General features: G+C 45.2%; 1 protein-coding gene across 7 annotated transcripts in view; it reads left to right on the top strand.

Annotated features, from left to right (window-relative positions):
• KANK1 (KN motif and ankyrin repeat domains 1) overlaps positions 1 to 17,089 on the top strand; it is a 127,839-nt gene that overhangs the window by 89,567 nt on the left and 21,183 nt on the right. For 5 of the 7 annotated variants that reach the window (XM_083483296.1, XM_083483298.1, XM_083483299.1 and 2 more), the window contains one exon: positions 12,578 to 15,232. In XM_083483296.1, coding sequence (XP_083339422.1) covers positions 12,578 to 15,232 — 2,655 coding nt within the window. Of the gene's footprint in view, positions 1 to 2,878; positions 3,738 to 11,597; positions 11,705 to 12,577; positions 15,233 to 17,089 lie in introns of those variants that run through there. The other 2 variants (XM_083483302.1, XM_083483301.1) reach the window with 2 other exon arrangements.

Here is a 17,089-nt window from a genome sequence, read left to right as displayed (position 1 = left end):
GTTTAATAATCATCTGGCTAAGAAATGATCTGATTTCCTCCCCAACTTTATATAAAATATAGTTGTTACTCTCATTCTATCAACAAAACTGCAACAACACTCCTCTTTTCCCCCAGATTAGGACTCAAGGTGGTTTACACAAATTAAAACAACACAGATAAAATACAGAAGGCTAAACAGATGATTGGGAGCAATGCGGTGGATATTTTTTGAATATTTTTGTTTTAGTACAGGAACTGCTTTGGTTGTCCAGCCAGCTGGCCAATACAGAGAAAAAGATTCTTGGTTCTTTCAGTACCATCAACCATTTAGTACCATTTTCAGGCTACAGTATTGTACCATTGTGGCCTTTTCTGAGAAGCAGTTTTCAACAGTTTGGTCTCCCAAGCTTTTAAATGTAGATATTGTATGAATTTTGAAGTATCTTTTATTTCAGTAAATATTTCTGGAAAAATAATTTTATCTGGCCTCTTCTAATATTTTCACTGCCTTGTGTGTGATTCATAAATATTTGAAATGAGAAAATACTTGCCTTAACAAAGGCGGCATTTTTTCATCTCCGCCAAGCTAAGCAGTTGGCTCCTTACCTCTCTCGCCCTGACCTAGCCACTGTGATCCACGCGACGGTCACCTCCAGACTGGATTATTGTAACTCGCTCTACGTGGGGCTGCCCTTGAGACTGACCCAGAAACTCCAGCGGGTGCAGAATGCCGCAGCGAGACTCCTTACAGGGTCCTCGCTGCGAGATCACATTCACCCGGTGCTATACCAGCTGCACTGGCTCCCAGTGGAGTACAGGATCAGGTTTAAGGTGCTGGTTTTAACCTTTAAAGCCCTATACGGCCTAGGACCCTCGTACCTACGGGACCGCCTCTCCTGGTATGTCCCACAGAGGAACTTACAATCTTCAAACAAAAACATCTTGGAGGTCGCAGGCCACAGGGAGGTTAGGCTGGCCTCAACTAGAGCCAGGGCTTTTTCGGCTGTGGCTCCGATCTGGTGGAACGCTCTGCCACAAGAGACTAGGGTCCTGCAGGACTTGACATCTTTCCGCAGGGCCTGCAAGACAGAGCTGTTCCACCAAGCCTTTGGCCAGGGCACAGCCTGACTCCCTCCTTTGGCAATCTTCACAGAACTCTAGCCCAATGGTTGCCATCAATTTGATTTGAATTAATTTTATAATGAAATGGTTTTAGAATGCTGTATTATTTTATTGTTGTTAGCCGCCCTGAGCCCGGCTGCGGCTTGGGAGGGCGGGATATAAATAAAAAAATATTATTATTATTAAAAAGGACTGGGACCTGCAGTCTAGGAGCATGGAGTTTACTGGTGACGCTAGTGCTTTTTCTCCTTGTCATCAGATCCAAGTGGAGCAGCAACATTTTTGAAGAACTATTTGAAATGAATTATGGAGAGCAACGGGGGAAATGAGCTTAAACCAGATAAGAAACAGGTGACTAGGGCAGGAAACACAGCAGACGGGTTGGCCAGGAATATGGCGGTTCTGGGTGCGATTGTTCACTCCCTGAAGGACCAGATTTGTGCCCTGAGGGACCCCAGTTTGCTCCTCTAGTCACAGATTGTAGCCTGGGGGGCTTATTACCAGCGTCAGCTGGTTTGCCAGCTACACCATTGATTCAGGATTGAGGTTGAATCCTGACAAGACAGAAGCACTGTTTCTGGGGGACAGGGGGCAGGTGGGTGTGGGGGACTCCCTGGTCCTGAATGGGGTAACTGTGCCCCTGAAGGATCAGGTGTGCAGCCTGGGAGTCCTTTTGGACTCACAGCTGTCCATGGAGGCACAGGTCAGTTCTGTGTCCAGGGCAGCTGTTTACCAGCTCCATCTGGTATGCAGGGTGAGACCCTACCTGCCCTCAGACTGTCTTGCCAGAGTGGTGCATGCTCTGGTTATCTCCCACTTGGAATAATGCCATGCGCTCTACGTGGGGCTAACTTTGAAGGTGACCCGGAAACTACAACTAATCCAGAATGCGGCAGCTAGACTGGTGACTGGGGGCGGCCACTGAGACCATATAACACCAGTCCTGAAAGACCCACATTGGCTCCCAATATGTTTCCGAGCACAATTCAAAGTGTTGGTGCTGACCTTTAAAGCCCTAAATGTCCTCGGTCCTGTATAGCTGAAGGGACGTCTCCACCCCCATAGTTTAGCCCTGACACTGAGGTCCAGCACCGAGCGCCTTCTGGCATTGGTTCCCTCCCTGCAAGAAGTACAGGGAAGCAGGCAGAGGGCCTTCTTGGTGGTGGCACCCTCCCTGTGGAATACCCTCCCATCAGATGTCAAGAATTGCACAACTTTTAGAAGACATCTGAAGGCAGCCCTGTTTAGGGAAGCTTTTAATATTTGATGAATCATTGTGTTTTAATATTTTGTTGGAAGCTGCCCAGAGTGGGAGTTGATTCAGACGGAGGGACGTGAATGCTGTTGGTCATGCCAACATGCCAACGCCGTTGGTCATTTCCACTTTAAACCCTTGGGGTTTGTGCAGAAATGTGCTGCTGTTGCTGCAGAGCTCTTGGCAGATCATTTGGAAACGGTTGGGGGGGCTTGATCTTGTGAAACTGTGGTGCACCCCTGAACCCTCTTTCTGACTGCGGGAGTTTGGTGTAGAGCACAATGTTCCTTTGCAAACAGTTCAAACCAAAGTCACTAAAATGTATTTCCAAATTCTGATACTTTCCTCGAGATAAGGGTATCTCTCGAAGCCCCTACACTTTGGACTCTCTCAACAGCTGACCTACACTGGAAATTATCTACTAAAAACAAAACAAATCAGTTAATATTTTCCTAATCTGCAATATCGGCAAAAAGATGGAAGAGATTTAGTTGATATTTCCCAGTAATTGATTTGTTACGGTGCTGTGAATGTCGGATATCTGGGCCTGGGCACACGGTTAGATTGATAACGTAATGTTTGAAAACTAAAAAAAAAAATGCATGTTCAGGGAAGCCTTTTTGATATAGTAGCTCTGGGAAGGTTGTCTTTTTATTTCGGACAAATTTCCCTCCCCCCTTTAGAAAGCGCACTTGTCAAATTTCTGGCCACATCCTCCAGCAAAATATTTTTGCCTGCCTCCCAGGCGGAATGAAGCTTTTATTTTTAGCCTCCAAATTGCAAGCTGGGCTGGACAAAAGCGAGCAAAAACAGACTGCATGTGGCAAAGGAAACCAGGAATATTTGAAAGCAGCCTGTGGTACGGTTACAAGGGAGACAATTATCCTGACCGTATTATTTCCGCGAACCTTTCTTTGCCTGCGATGGGAGGTGGGGTCAAAAGGGGAAGGAATGAGGAGGGCGAGAGGAGTCCTGCTGCCTTTTCTTTCCCTCTTGTCTGATTTGGCTTGTTCGACATGATCAGAGGAGTGCAACTTTTCGTGGTTCACATGATGCGACCTCCTGCCATAGAGCTGTTTGTCTGAAATCCAGCTCCTCCTGAACAGCGGCCGTCTACGTTTTGACGGTGCAGCGAATGATGTTGCACAAGCCGGGAGAGGTTGCGCCGTGGAGCTCCATTAGCCGAGCCTGGCAGGCAGGGGAGAATTTTGTCAGGAAATTCCAAATGAGTATAAATAAATTCTCCACAGCGAGTCTTGGGCTCCTTGCCTGCTTATGTGTCAGAAGCACATATTCCCTGCAAAGCTAAGGAAAGTCTGCCTCAAGCCAAACTTCCTGCAAGGAAAACACACGGCAACTTTCTGCTCTTCACGGAATAAGTAAGTAACACTGGCAGATTGGGGGTGGGGGATGAACGACTTAAATTTTAGGGAATGTAACTTCGTAACTTCTGTTGTTTCATTGCCCCACCCCCACCCCCAAGAATTATTTGCTTCTACCTATGCTGGCTGCTTGCTTTTCTCAGTGCAACTTTTAACATAAAGATAGCACTGTTCTCTCGGACAAAGTAACTCTGTTAGACTAATGGCCATAGGAGAGTGACTATTTCCAATTTACCTCTGCAACAGCCGAGTGTGTCTCTGTTTTTAGCCTGTTTCCCCCTTGCTTAACACAACTTCCATCCTCTAAGTGAATGTTTGCGTGTACTTTTTTTAAAAAAAGAGTTAATTCTCAGCTTTAATGTGCCGTTTCTTCTTGGACATAGCAAGGTACGTGAGACATGGTGGGTATCTCTAAGCGAAACATCTCAGTGCTTCTGTTCTGAGGCATTCTTGAAGAGTTTATATTTTCTTTGCCTGTGGCATTATAGTGTGTTAGGAGATAGTATGTTCTTTAAATCAAGTTTAACTGAGCAGAGTGAGCTATCTTAACCTAGGGAACAAGCTGGATATATTTTCTTTTTCTTTCTTTTGAAAAAAAAAGTAAGTTGTTTTCAGGCAATTGCTTCGATAATGAATAGCTTGTGTTGTAAATTACCAAGCATTTTCGGCATAGCTAAACCTGAGCTGGGAGTGTTTGTTCACCTTAAGGGGGAAAGGGGATGGGAGAGGAGTATTTTCTGAAATTATAAAATTACTGACCTTGTTATTGGCATAAGGAGGTGCTCAAATGCAGCAGCCCAGGACTCTGAACACTCAACAGGAATGCAATTGTGATTGTATGTCTGGAACACCTTGGTGCCCCTTATCATTTGTGAGCACATTGCAAACTTACTGCCTGTTCATACAAACCTTTTTCCTCTCTCTTTGGAATACTTCTCTTTTTAAAAAATCCAGCACAGAACTCCCAACAGAATGTCTTTGAGTGAAGTCTTTGACACATCCACGTTTCCCAGGAAGAAGTTGTTGTCGTCTCAGGAATGTTTGGTTTTCTGGAAGGCTTATATTCCCTTGCCATGCCTGCTCCATTCCTGTGGTTTGTTTCCATGAGGGAGGAAGGTGATGGTTTTAAGGTCTCCTTCAGAGCTGCTCTTGTACACTGGTTGAATTTACTCACTGTCAAGGTTTCCCTCAAGGTATACAATGAATCTTGGTTCACTCATCCGGAGCAAGCCGTTTTCAATTCTTGATGGCCCAGCCAAAGCGAGAGTTTTGAGAACTTTGAAGAGTTGGTACTGACCAGATTTCTGTCTTCTGCAAGCAAAGAAGGCAAATTTGTCTGAGTCAGAGTGGCTAGCCAGGTCTCAAGGCTTCAGCAATGCAGAACTGTGAGAACAATGTGTGTTTCTTTTCATTAATCCTCTCCGAAATAGTGCCTCTAGACCAGGGATTGCCAACCCAGTGCCCAGGGGCATTGTGGAGCCTGCAGAGCATTTTGGTGGTGTTCCCCTGGGCAGGTGCCCAAGGCTCCGAGCTTGCTTTCTTCTTTTTTAAAAGCAAGTGTGTGGCCCTCCTAGAAAGAATGTTGTCGGGCGAAATGTGAAGGAACCTTGTAAGCAACTGATGAGAGTCACTGTGGAGTGTCTACCTTTGCATATTTTTCCTGGCACTGAGGAATGTTCTCTGTTGCTAATAGACAGCAGTAGCGTGTGTGTGTGTAAGATCAGTATTGTGTGTTCTCCACAAACAAGACAAGCAGGAGATAGCGGACTTCCTACAGAAAGCATAAGGCTATCTTAGGAATGGCTCTCTTTGCATTACGCCACACGGCTCGTTTTATTTATTTATTGAAAGGATTTGTACCCCTCTCTTCAGCCAAAAAGGCTCCCAGAACATAGTTATTACACACACACACACAAAATTATTTTGCGACTGGCACTCCTGAAGCACTCTCAGATAAGAATGCATCAATGTCAAACATCTAACTAAGGAGACCTACCCATTTTCTTTGAGATTTTTGCACACTCAAGGGCCGTGCTTTGTTTGAATATGCAAAAAAGTTAGAGAAGTGGTGATTGTTATTACCTCAGATATACTAACCAAATTAGCTTGATTTTTACATATGCCTTATTTGATTGGGCACCTTTTTTAAAAACAAAAGTTACAATTTATTCAAAAGTTACAATACAGCTTTTTCCGCTGCCATAATACCACAGAAGGATCACTCCAATATCTGCCTGTGACTGTTTGGTTTTGCCAAGCGGAGGAAGTTCTGTACTGGCTATTTCACACCTTCCCTTGCCTACATGTAAGCAATAGATTTTTCTTGTTTGGGGAAGGGGGAAAGTGAGTATTAATGTCATAAATTTGTTTTGTGCTGCCTTCAGACCCCCCAAGATGGCACTCAGGGGATAAAACAATTCTTAAAAGAAAAAGAAAAAACAGGCAGCACAAAAATACAATTTAAGGTAAATTTAGAAACAGCAAGATCTCTCATCTACTTAAAACTAAAAATCAAAAACCCAAATTACATCCTACCCCAAAGTTCTACAGAATAAATATGTGAGAAATCTCCATACACTGCAGGGGGAAACCAACCTTTAATGACATCTCACTTAATCTTTATCACGAATACTTTTTGGACTTTTTTGCAAATATCTCAGAGAACAATTTTACATATTAAGAACTGAGAGGAGCCCTGTCAGAGCTGCAATAATCTATTCCTCTCTCCCTCCCTCCATCCCATAATGTTGGTATACTGCTTATTATGCCTGCATTCAGCACAACTCTTTGCTCTCAGTACCTACGGTCACAGTTTCAGCACTTGAAATCTCTGAGCCCATGTTTGTATCCTTCCAAGAAAATAACAAGTACAGCTAATCCTAATATGGTAGAAGCTAAAAATAACCCCTTAAGTAGGAGGGAAAGAGGCCGTTTTATGGTCTTTTAAGTGCTTAAGCAAAGCAAAGCAAACAGTGAAATAGAACTTGACAATCATTGCACCAAAATTCCTCCAGGTCAGGAGAAGTTGCCAGCAGTTCAAGCATAAAGGAAGGTTGTTCGATAACCTAAAATACTTTGCCAAAGAAATTCTCTTCTGGACCTCGGAAGAAAAGTGCCCAGGAGTCCCAGAACTGGAATAATATTGCAGGAGTATCTGCTTTTTGTATAGCATATGTGACAGAGTTATAAATTGTATAAATTTAAAATTAAATTAAAAATTTGCCAATCTTAATTATACAGTATGGTTCTTTCCTTAAGATTAGATCTTTTGAAATGTAACCGTTGATTAACCTCCTCTAGAAATTCACATTGCATTATTTGCGATCTGACAGCGCATGTCCCTTAAGAGACCAAAGCATTGGGGGGGTCATGTCAAGATGACACAATGGGGGGCCCCCAAGTGCTTTGATCTCTTCATCACCTTTGATGGAAAAGCATGCACTTAAGAGCTACTTTGGAGCCCCCAGGTGGGTCTCTGTTAATTAAAAGCGGGGCTTCTTAGGCTGAAGAAAGGAAGCCATTTGGAAAGAAACGAAGTTGTCCCCCTTTTCCGTGTCTCTTCTGTTCCCCTCCGTACCCACAGGGTTGCGTTTGCGGACGTTGACACTTGACAGTCCCACGAGGCACAATTTTGCAAGGTGCGTTGGGGACATTGTCCTCTAGTCAAGCCACCTAGCCAAGGCCAGAGTCCAAACCTGTTAGGTTTCCAAGGGGTTGCTTGAGAGCAAGCAGGCAAATACCTCCCTGCTCAGCTGTGAAGCCTTGCTTTTGGTGCAAAATAAACTTTCTCTGTCCAGAGCGCCACTCTCCCGTGACTGGCTCATTCACTGGCAGACTCCGTGAGTGGGCGGGGCTTAAACTTTCCCCAGCAAAGTAATTTCTTGACGCCCAGTCTGCGCCTCCCCTCTCGGCGTGGAAGCTTACTGCGCAAGGAGGGTGTGGGTAACGGGAGGGAGACCTCTCCCCTCCCTGCTTTGCCCAGGCAAGGTGTCCTGGCGCCGCCTCGCCTCCTCCGAACCCTGCAGCTCCTCTCCACTGGAGGCGTGGTTACTCTCCCCCGCAGAGGATGAGCTGCTTTCTACAATCTTTGGGGGCTCTCTGTAATCCATCCGGCTTTTCCTCTCTCCCTCCTGAACTGATGGCAGTTCCCTGACAAAACCTCTCTAGCTTGGTCAAGTAACTGCCGGGTGCCAGGGGACTGCCATCGGAACAGGGGAGGGAGGCAGGGACACTGTTGTGATACAGGGAGCCTCCGAAACTCCTGAGGAGCAGATCCTAGAATCATAGAATCATAGAATCATAGAGTTGGAAGAGACCACAAGGGCCATCGAGTCCAACCCCCTGCCAAGCAGGAAACACCATCAGAGCACTCCTGACATATGGTTGTCAAGCCTCTGCTTAAAGACCTCCAAAGGAGGAGACTCCACCACACTCCTTGGCAGCTAATTCCACTGTCAAACAGCTCTTACTGTCAGGAAGTTCTTCCTAATGTTTAGGTGGAATCTTCTTTCTTGTAGTTTGGATCCATTGCTCCGTGTCCGCTTCTCTGGAGCAGCAGAAAACAGCCTTTCTCCCTCCTCTATGTGACATCCTTTTATATATTTGAACATGGCTATCATATCACCCCTTAACCTCCTCTTCTCCAGGCTAAACATGCCCAGCTCCCTTAGCCGTTCCTCATAAGGCATCGTTTCCAGGCCTTTGACCATTTTTGTTGCCCTCCTCTGGACACGTTCCAGTTTGTCAGTGTCCTTCTTGAATTGTGGTGCCCACCTCTTCCAGTGGTGGGGAAAGCCACACCTCCAGCAGAGAAGAGAGGGAAGGGGCCAGCCAAGCTCAAGGATGCTGCTGAGAGCAACAGTGCCTCACCTAGCCAGGCTGGCCAGGAGGGACGCACGCCACTTCCGTCGCCCAGCTTGCGCAGAGGGGTGAAATGCAAGGAGGTGGAGGTTTGGGGTGTCAAAGTTCTTAGGTTGGGGGAGAAGCCGGAAGGGGCCACTCCCGGATTCTGCAAGTGACTAAGACAGAAATGAACTTTGTGGATCTGCACTGTAAATAGTTTGCACAATTAAAACCTGTAAAAGCCAGGTCGGAGTCCTGCCTGGTTGCTCACGAGCAACCACCACCACCATCTGACACCTGCTATCTTCTTGTGGGCAATCCTTGGGCACTGCGGTGGTGGGCAACAAGGCTGAGGGTGGAGGCGATTGGATTAAGTGGCAACTCAGCCCAGGGAGCATATCTTTTTAATACTGAGCAAGTGACTTGAGTTCAAATTCTTAGCTCCTCCGCTAACATCTTTAAGGGGTGGATTTGGAAGGATGAGGTGGTGATTTTCTGGCGGTTGTTTTCTTTTAATACGCTTTCATCACAGGGCCTTCTTGGTGGTGGCTCCCTCCCTTTGGAATGCCCTCCCAGGAAATAAACAACTATCTGACTTTTAGAAAACATCTGAAGACAACCCTGTTTAGGGAAGTTTTTAATGTTTGATGTTTTATCGTGTTTTTAATATTCTGTTGGGAGCTGTCCAGAGTGACTGGGGAAACCCAGCCAGATAGATGGGGTAATAATAATAATAATAATAATAATAATAATAATAATAATAATAATAATAATAATAATAATAGTCATCCTTCACCCACCCCTTGTGAGGCCACAGGTTCTCCATCAGGTGCTAGTATGGTAGGGAGGAGCTGATGGCCTTGTATCCAGAGACCGACAAAAACTTGGAAGCAGATGAAGCTGCTTTGGGAATATTTTCTGGGTGTGCAGGTCCCGGTTACTGGCCAGAATGCAGTTTTGCTGGTTAGACCAACAAAGAAACAGCTGGTTGGGCAACTGTTTGACCCTCTTCAGAATGCAAATAAATCTATTTGCGTAAGCTGGCCAGCCGGCTTTGCTTTACTGTGATATTCACGAAACATTTCCGCTTTTATAGAAACATTATTGTGTTTTATCTCGTAAGTCACAGGTGAGCATGTCTAGATTTATTATTTAATTCCCCCGTACTTCTGCACACCTGTGTGTTCCCCTCTGCGTACCAATCTCTCTCTCTCTCTCTCTCTCTCTCTCTCTCTCTCATTTTTATCAGCCAGTCCCCTTTTGGGCTCCATTTTGGTTGACACCCACCACCTGACTTCCAATATTAGAAGGTGATTATTAGATGGATATTTTGATTATGTATTTATTTGTGAGTATTCCCCCCCACCCCACCCGCCTTTCTTAATGTTTTAAATTGTTCAAGTTTTGGGTTTTTTTGCTGGTGGGGGGGGGGGAGACAAACTTGTATGAAATCAGGCTGTGTTATTATTTCTTACTTCTTTAGACACCTTGCTCTCAAAATTCCTGCTTGGCCCTTGTGCCTCACACAGAAACCGCTGCTTTAAAACCTGTCTTAAAAACAAACAAACAGACAAAAACAGCATTAAGGATATGTATGTGTTCCATGAGCTGCTATCTGCAAGTACTCTTTCTACATGAGGACACATAGTGTGTGTGCCAGGGATGGGCAATGTACACTGTTGTGCTACCTGTGGACATGTATGGAAACCCAGCATTATTTTTATGCAGCTCTGCATATATTGTGTAGGAATTATTATTGTTGTTGTTGTTGTTATTCTCTTCTTCTTCTTCTTTGGATATTCCTCGTAGCCGAGTAAGATTGTCTTCCTTAAACACAGTTTTAACAATGAGTCCATAAGTGATTGTGGAGGCCAATTCTGGATCCACACGTCCTTCTACAGTGGGGACATAGATTTCCGGGCGGGAGTTGATCACGGTGTGGATTTGTCAAGCGTGCCTTCCTCTTAGCACGTTTTTCCCTTGCGTCCTGAGTTCGAGTGTCTTCAAAGCCCATGACACCTTTGGTAAAGACTGTTCTCCAACTAGAGCTCTTGCAGGCCAGTGTTTCCCAGTTGTTGTTTATACTACCTTTTTAAAGATTTACCTTGAGAGAGTCTTTAAACCTCTTTTGTTGACCACCAGCATTACACTTTCCATTCATAAGTTAGGAATAGAATAGTTGCTTTGGAAGACAATAATCAGGCATCCGCACAACATGACCACTCATGTTGTGTTGAAGTTGATGTTGAAGAATCATTGCTTTGACACTGGTGATCTTTGCTTTTTCCAGGACACTGACCTTAGTTCGCCTGTCTTCCCAAGTGATGTGTAAAATAATAAAAATGATGATGATGATGATGATATTACCCTGCCCATCTGTCTGGGTTTCTCCAGCCACTCTGGGCAGCTTACAGCATATCTAAAAACAGAATGAAAATATCAAGCATTAAAAACCTCCCTTTAACAGGGCTGCCTTCTAAAAGTTCTGTATAAACTAGCTTTCCCTACACACAAACACACACAGGAGAAATGTCATATGATGCAGCCACTTTTGTGTCTTTTTTAAAGGATCATTGATGTGCAGAGTCATTTTTGTTTTTTACAACAGCTCGCATTAAGATATCAAAGAATGGCTCATGTATTTCATGATTTCAGAGGGCTTAGTATACACTTAGCTTCCTAAACATTATGAATGCAAACTATTTCTTAAGGAGAAGCTGAAAAAACGCAACAGCAAAACCTCAAATCTGAAGAAATGTTAATGAAAAGAGTGGGACTTGTGAGCCTTTTTAAGAGGTGTCTGCTGCAATAAAGAGAGAGAGATCTGTGCTGGAAAGGAGTAGAGAAATGAAAAGCTTCTCCCCCCATCGAGATCTGAGCTGATGAGCTCATTGGAGGAGTCTCAGCCTATGAAACATTTGTGCTCTGTTTTGCTGTATTTATATAAATGCCGAGTACTTTTTCCCTTTAAGGGCTGAAGAATGAGAAAGTTGGGAGGCAGGGATTTCGCAGGCAAAATAGCTTGCGTGACGTACGGAGCTGCGATTGCAGGAAATAGAGCGAGGCCGGTTTAGACTTTGAACAGAAGCGTGGAGGGACGGAAAGAGAAACTTCAAGCTGATGTAAATGAAGGCTTTGCTCTGAAGTTCTTGCTGCGTTTCTGTGTTTGAGAGTGGGAAGCAGGTTGCAGAGCCACCCTAGGCATAAATATCCTTCCTGCAGAAGCTCGGCAGATCTGCTGCAGTTTTATTTAGATTGCTTTGGTGCGACATGCCTCTCCCGTGTCTCCAGGAAGCTGGGCTGTCCTGACATCTGAGCTGACAGTTTCTCTTTCATCTGAGATATTTTAGACTGCTCTGGAAATGGTCTGCCTGCATAGTTCTCAGTGTGTTGACTCTGCACCGTATAGGAATATAAAATAGGTTGCATGAACAATCAGAGATGAATGTGCTAGGGAGCTCCTCCTCCTTTGGACTGTCTTGTTTTGAAATCCAAATAACTTTGTCTGTTTTTAGCATTTGTAAACCAAGAGAGGTTTGGGGGGGGGGGTTGGGAAGTAGCCCTTAGGAAGAGCTCTGAGATGTATTGAATTCCCTTGCACAACACCACAGCATATCAAATAGTTGAACTTCACGTGGAAACTATACTGGGGATGTTGTAGAAATACAGAATTCCTTTTAAAGTATTGGTATTAATAGGGTCTTGCTGTTTCTTTTTTAAAAATACAGCTTTATGTAAAGCCTATGAGAAATGTACCCACCTGCTTTGTGGTTTAAAATTCTGCTGACGCAGTCTTAAAAGGAAAATGTGTGCATGCTAAAAATTTAATCAAGAGACATGCAATAGATTTTCCAGTGTGGAACACTGATTCTGCTGTCTGAGTAGAGTGCTTATAACTTACCAAATTATAGAGTGCTTATAATTTAGCAAAACAAACAAACAAACCCTTTTATGTAGGATTTTATACTTAATGTGTGTGTGTTTCCTTCTTTTAGAAAAAGATGAAAATGCTCTGAATGGGGAGGATGACAGAAATCGGAAGGACCCCTATTTTGTGGAAACACCTTACGGTTACCAGCTTGATTTGGATTTTCTCAAGTATGTGGAGGATATACAGAAGGGAAATACTATTAAGAAACTGAACATTCAGAAAAAGCAGAAAGTGACGCCACCTTTTGCAGCCGGCAGAAACACCTCTGGCCAATACAGCGGATGGACATCCAATGAATCTCTGTCTTCGTCCAACAGTGATGAAAACAAACATTCGTCTTCGCTCTTTGCAGCACGAAGCCCAGCAGCCGCTGCCCCAAGACCGTCCTTGTCCTTTGAAGCCTCTCCAAGCTTCCTAACTATCCCTGAAAGCAAACAGCTCCGGCCTCCTTCGCCACAGCCACCTCGCCACAACCTCCGCGTTACGAAAACTCTCATGGAAACACGGAGGAGATTGGAGCAGGAGAAGATGGCGATGCAGGCAGTTCCAGGAGAATCTCGGAGGCCGAGGCTTTCCAGTTTTGGAGCTATGGGCTCCACAAGTTCCCTCCCTTCCTTTGTGGGGTCCAGCGGCCACAACCAGATGTCTCAGCAGTTTCAGAACGGATACCAGGGCAATGGGGAATATAATCTTTATCTTGCATCCTCTCTAGGGAGCTCCATCCGCCACAGCCCCTTGAGCTCAGGGATATCGACACCGGTGACTAACGTCAGCCCGGTGCACCTGCAACACATCAGGGAACAAATGGCCATTGCCCTCAAGCGCCTCAAGGAGCTTGAGGAGCAAGTCAAGACTATCCCTGTGCTCCAGGTTAAGATTTCAGTCTTGCAGGAGGAGAAAAGGCAGATGGTAGAGAAGCTCAAAAGCCAAAGGGTCGTCAACCAGAACGACGCAGGCCATTTCAGAAAGCGATCTTATAGCGCAGGAAATGCGGAGCAGTGGAAGCCCCTCTCTCCGGCCAGAGGGGGTGGCGAACTCTATATAGACTGTGAGGAAGACATGGGGAGCGTGGAACATAGCTCAGAGAGGGTGGAAGAGTTCAGGCAGTTGACTGCTGAAATGCAAGCCTTGGAGAAGAAGATCCAGGACAGCAGCTACGACGTTCCATCTAACCTGCGAGTGAACCGAGCGAGTGCAGCGAAAGAGAGCAGATCGGTTGCCGTGGGCACAGAGGAGAATATGAACGACGTTGTTGTGTACAACAGAGCTTTGATAAAGTGCAGGGATGTAGCAGTAGGAACAGAGCAGAAGACTAAAGATTCAAGCGTCGGGGTGACGGAGGGGATGCTTGGCTTGCCTACAGAGGCCGAGAGGGAATTAGAGCTCCAGCATCAGACCATCGAAGCCCTCAAAGATAAGATCTACCGGCTGGAAGTTCAGCTGAGGGAAACGACTCACGACAGAGAGATGACCAAATTAAAGCATGAGCTGCAGGCAGCTGGATCAAGGAAGAAAATGGACAAGGCGATGATGGCGCAGCCCCTTGTCTTCAGCAGAGCGGTGGAAGCAGTCGTACAAACAAAAGACCAAATGGTGGGAGGTCACGTGGATGTGGTTGATTCATGCGTGGGGAGCCATCTGCAGATGAGCAGCGTTGGAGTATTGTGCAGGCCTCAATCGCACAGTTCAGCTGCGGGCCCAGATGTGCCTATGAATTGGTGGATTGTGAAGGAGAGAAAAGAAATGTGTGATCGGTGCACTGGGAGCTCTCTTGAGAAGTGCGACAAGGGTGTGGGCACGGAAAGGTCCGTTTGTGAAACGGGGGTCAATACGGAGGAATCCGTGGACAGATTAAGCCTGCGCAAGACGGAGCTGAAAATCAAGGAAGTTCGGTCCATAGGCTGCGGAGACTCTCCCGTCCAAACAGTCTGCCCAGCAAGCAAGGCCGTTTCCCGCAGCACCAACACGGAACCTGCTTGCAAGGCAGATACTGGAGTCATGGCGGTGCCTCGTACGGCGACCCAGGGAACCAACACAGTGTTAGAACAAGCTGACCAGTTCACCAACACGGACGTAGCTCCCTTGACGGATTCTGGCACCAACACTTTCCTGAGCACTTGCGATAAGCAGACAAACACTGTGATTGTTGAGATGAGGACAGTCGCTATAGGAGATGGAAGGGTCAAGGATGTAAATACGGCGGCTAAAACTCGCTCCATTGGCGTGGGGACACTGCTTTCTAGCACGGCCAGCTTTGACAAACCCTCCCTAACAAAGACCAAAGACTGTGGCGTGGGGCAGATCAGTATTAACGAGAACTATCTAGTGGGCCTGAAAATGAGAAACATTGCCTGTGGTCCTCCTCCGGTGTCTGTAGCGCCGTCCGGCACGAGAAGCATTGGTGTTGGAGATGACTCTGTTTCTGACTGGGGGAACCTTGGGCTGGACAGCCCGTTCTCTCAGCCTGAGATGAAGACCGGCTTGGATCATTACATCGAACGGGTCCAGAAGCTCGTTCAAGAGCAGCAGATGCTACTTGCTGAAAACTATTCTGAGTTAGCTGATGCGTTTGGACAGCCCCACTCACAGATCGGCTCTATTAATTCTCAGCTCATCAGCACTCTGTCCTCCATCAACAGCGTCATGAAGTATGCAAGCACCGAGGAACTGCGCAACTTGGATATGTCGAAGCAGTGCGCGGAGAGAACTTCGGCAGCAGGTATGCTGGAGGGGGCTTTCTCGTTTGCTTAAAGGTTGCTGGTGCCTTAAAAGGAGGGGCACGAGTCGCTCTCACCAAACTGCTTATGTCATGACTTGCCTTTCCAGGACTGAAAGGATTGGGGAGGAGATGCCAGTCTTAGATTGCAGTGAATAGATAAAAGTGGTGTCAGTGCTTGAATACCTAAAATGCCTAAAAATACCCAGTGACTGGATAATCGTCTGTCCTGTTTCCTGGGAATTTAACCTTTATATAGTTCAAGATCTTAAGAGCTCAGACCCCTCTTAATGGCAGGAAGTGCTTCTAAAATTACGGCCAGAGGTATTTTATAGAGTAGAACAGCTATTACCACAGTTGTCTCATTTCTGTGAACTTTTTGCAGACTAGGGACGTTTGCTCCCACTGCCTTTATACTTTTGATTCGTCATAACTAATTCTGTTTCTCAGTGTTGCTTACCTGCAGATAAAGGCAGGTCTGTCATTACACTGCTTCTCCTGTCCTCTGTACTATGGGCAGATGTCCTAGGGATGCTGGCTATTACGCACACAATTATCTGTGTGACCTGTAATTATTAGTGTCTTAATGGGACGTATCCAGATTTTGTACCTCCCTATGGTGGTCTGGTCTTTTTAAAGTGATTTCTCTGAACAGCCATCATACGCTGACCATTATCCCAGCCCTCCATTATTTAACAATGAATTTGCACCATTGCACCTAATCCCCTAGTCTTATGTTCTCTGTAAGGCCCGGGCCTTACAGCTTCAGGCTGCAGGTAGGGGCTCACTTAGCTCAAATGCTTTTCCATTCAGAAAATCCCCATCACAGGTACAATCTTCTCTTTGTCCAATTTGCAGGAATCTTTTTTTTTAAAGAAAATAAAAGTTTTAAGTGGCTGTTTATGATAGATGTAGGTTTCCCACTTTAGAGAGAACTAGGTCCTAGACACTTGCATGAAATTAAGCCTTTATTTTAGCAGAAGCTAAACCTGCTGGGTGTTAGCCAACAAATTTATACTCCACGTAGATCCGTTGAAATTAATAAACATGAGTGACACGAGGCTCATTGCTCTCGCTGGTTCTACCATAATTTAATTTAATTTAATTTAATTTAATTAATAGTATAATTTAATTTGCTGACTTTTCCCACTGCTTTTGATTTTAGAAGCCCTTAATTGATTTACAAAAGGGATTTGATCATTTTACTTACACAAAGTAACTTTTAAAATTGGTGTGGGAAGTCACACAAGTTTCCACTATTTGTTTTTATTCAAGCGTGCCATATAGTGGCTATTGAGGGCTACATTGCTACTTGTTTTTTTAAAGAAAATATTTTCCGCACAGACCTCCAGCTTAAAATATTTAGAGGCCTTAAAATGAATGGCAGCCCAGTCTCTTAATGCGTTAAGTAATAGTAGTTCCATGTGTCAGACCAAGTCTCATGCAGCCTTTGAGAGTTGGCCTTGTTTTGCAACAACAGTCCTGTATCTTTCAAAACGTTTCCCCCCCCCCCTTTCCTTCTTGGAAACCACCACAATGGAAACATCTTGTTAAATATTTGCAGTTGTTTAATGTGTGTATAGGAGATGTACCAGGATAATAATAAGAAAAACAAAAACATCACGGTTTCCCAGAAGGAAAAGCACATTTTGAAAGACGCTGGATTTTACTGGGCCATTTCTTGGGGGTGAGGGAGAACAACAAGGCAGAAGTCCATTCCAGCTTCTCCCAGCTGCCTACAGCATCTTCCAGGAAGAGCTCTTAAAACTTGGAATTTGTATCCTTCCACATTTCATTGGATGCATTTTGCTGTCATGAATCAGTCGGCTTTCAAAGCTTAGCTTTTAATGGTGTTCCACA

The sequence above is a fragment of the Podarcis liolepis genome (assembly GCF_965112155.1).
Source record: "Podarcis liolepis genome assembly, chromosome: 17".
Taxonomy (NCBI): domain Eukaryota; kingdom Metazoa; phylum Chordata; class Lepidosauria; order Squamata; family Lacertidae; genus Podarcis; species Podarcis liolepis.
The sequence above is the reverse complement of the archived record's forward strand: the minus strand, read 5'-3'. Positions and strand labels throughout refer to the sequence as shown.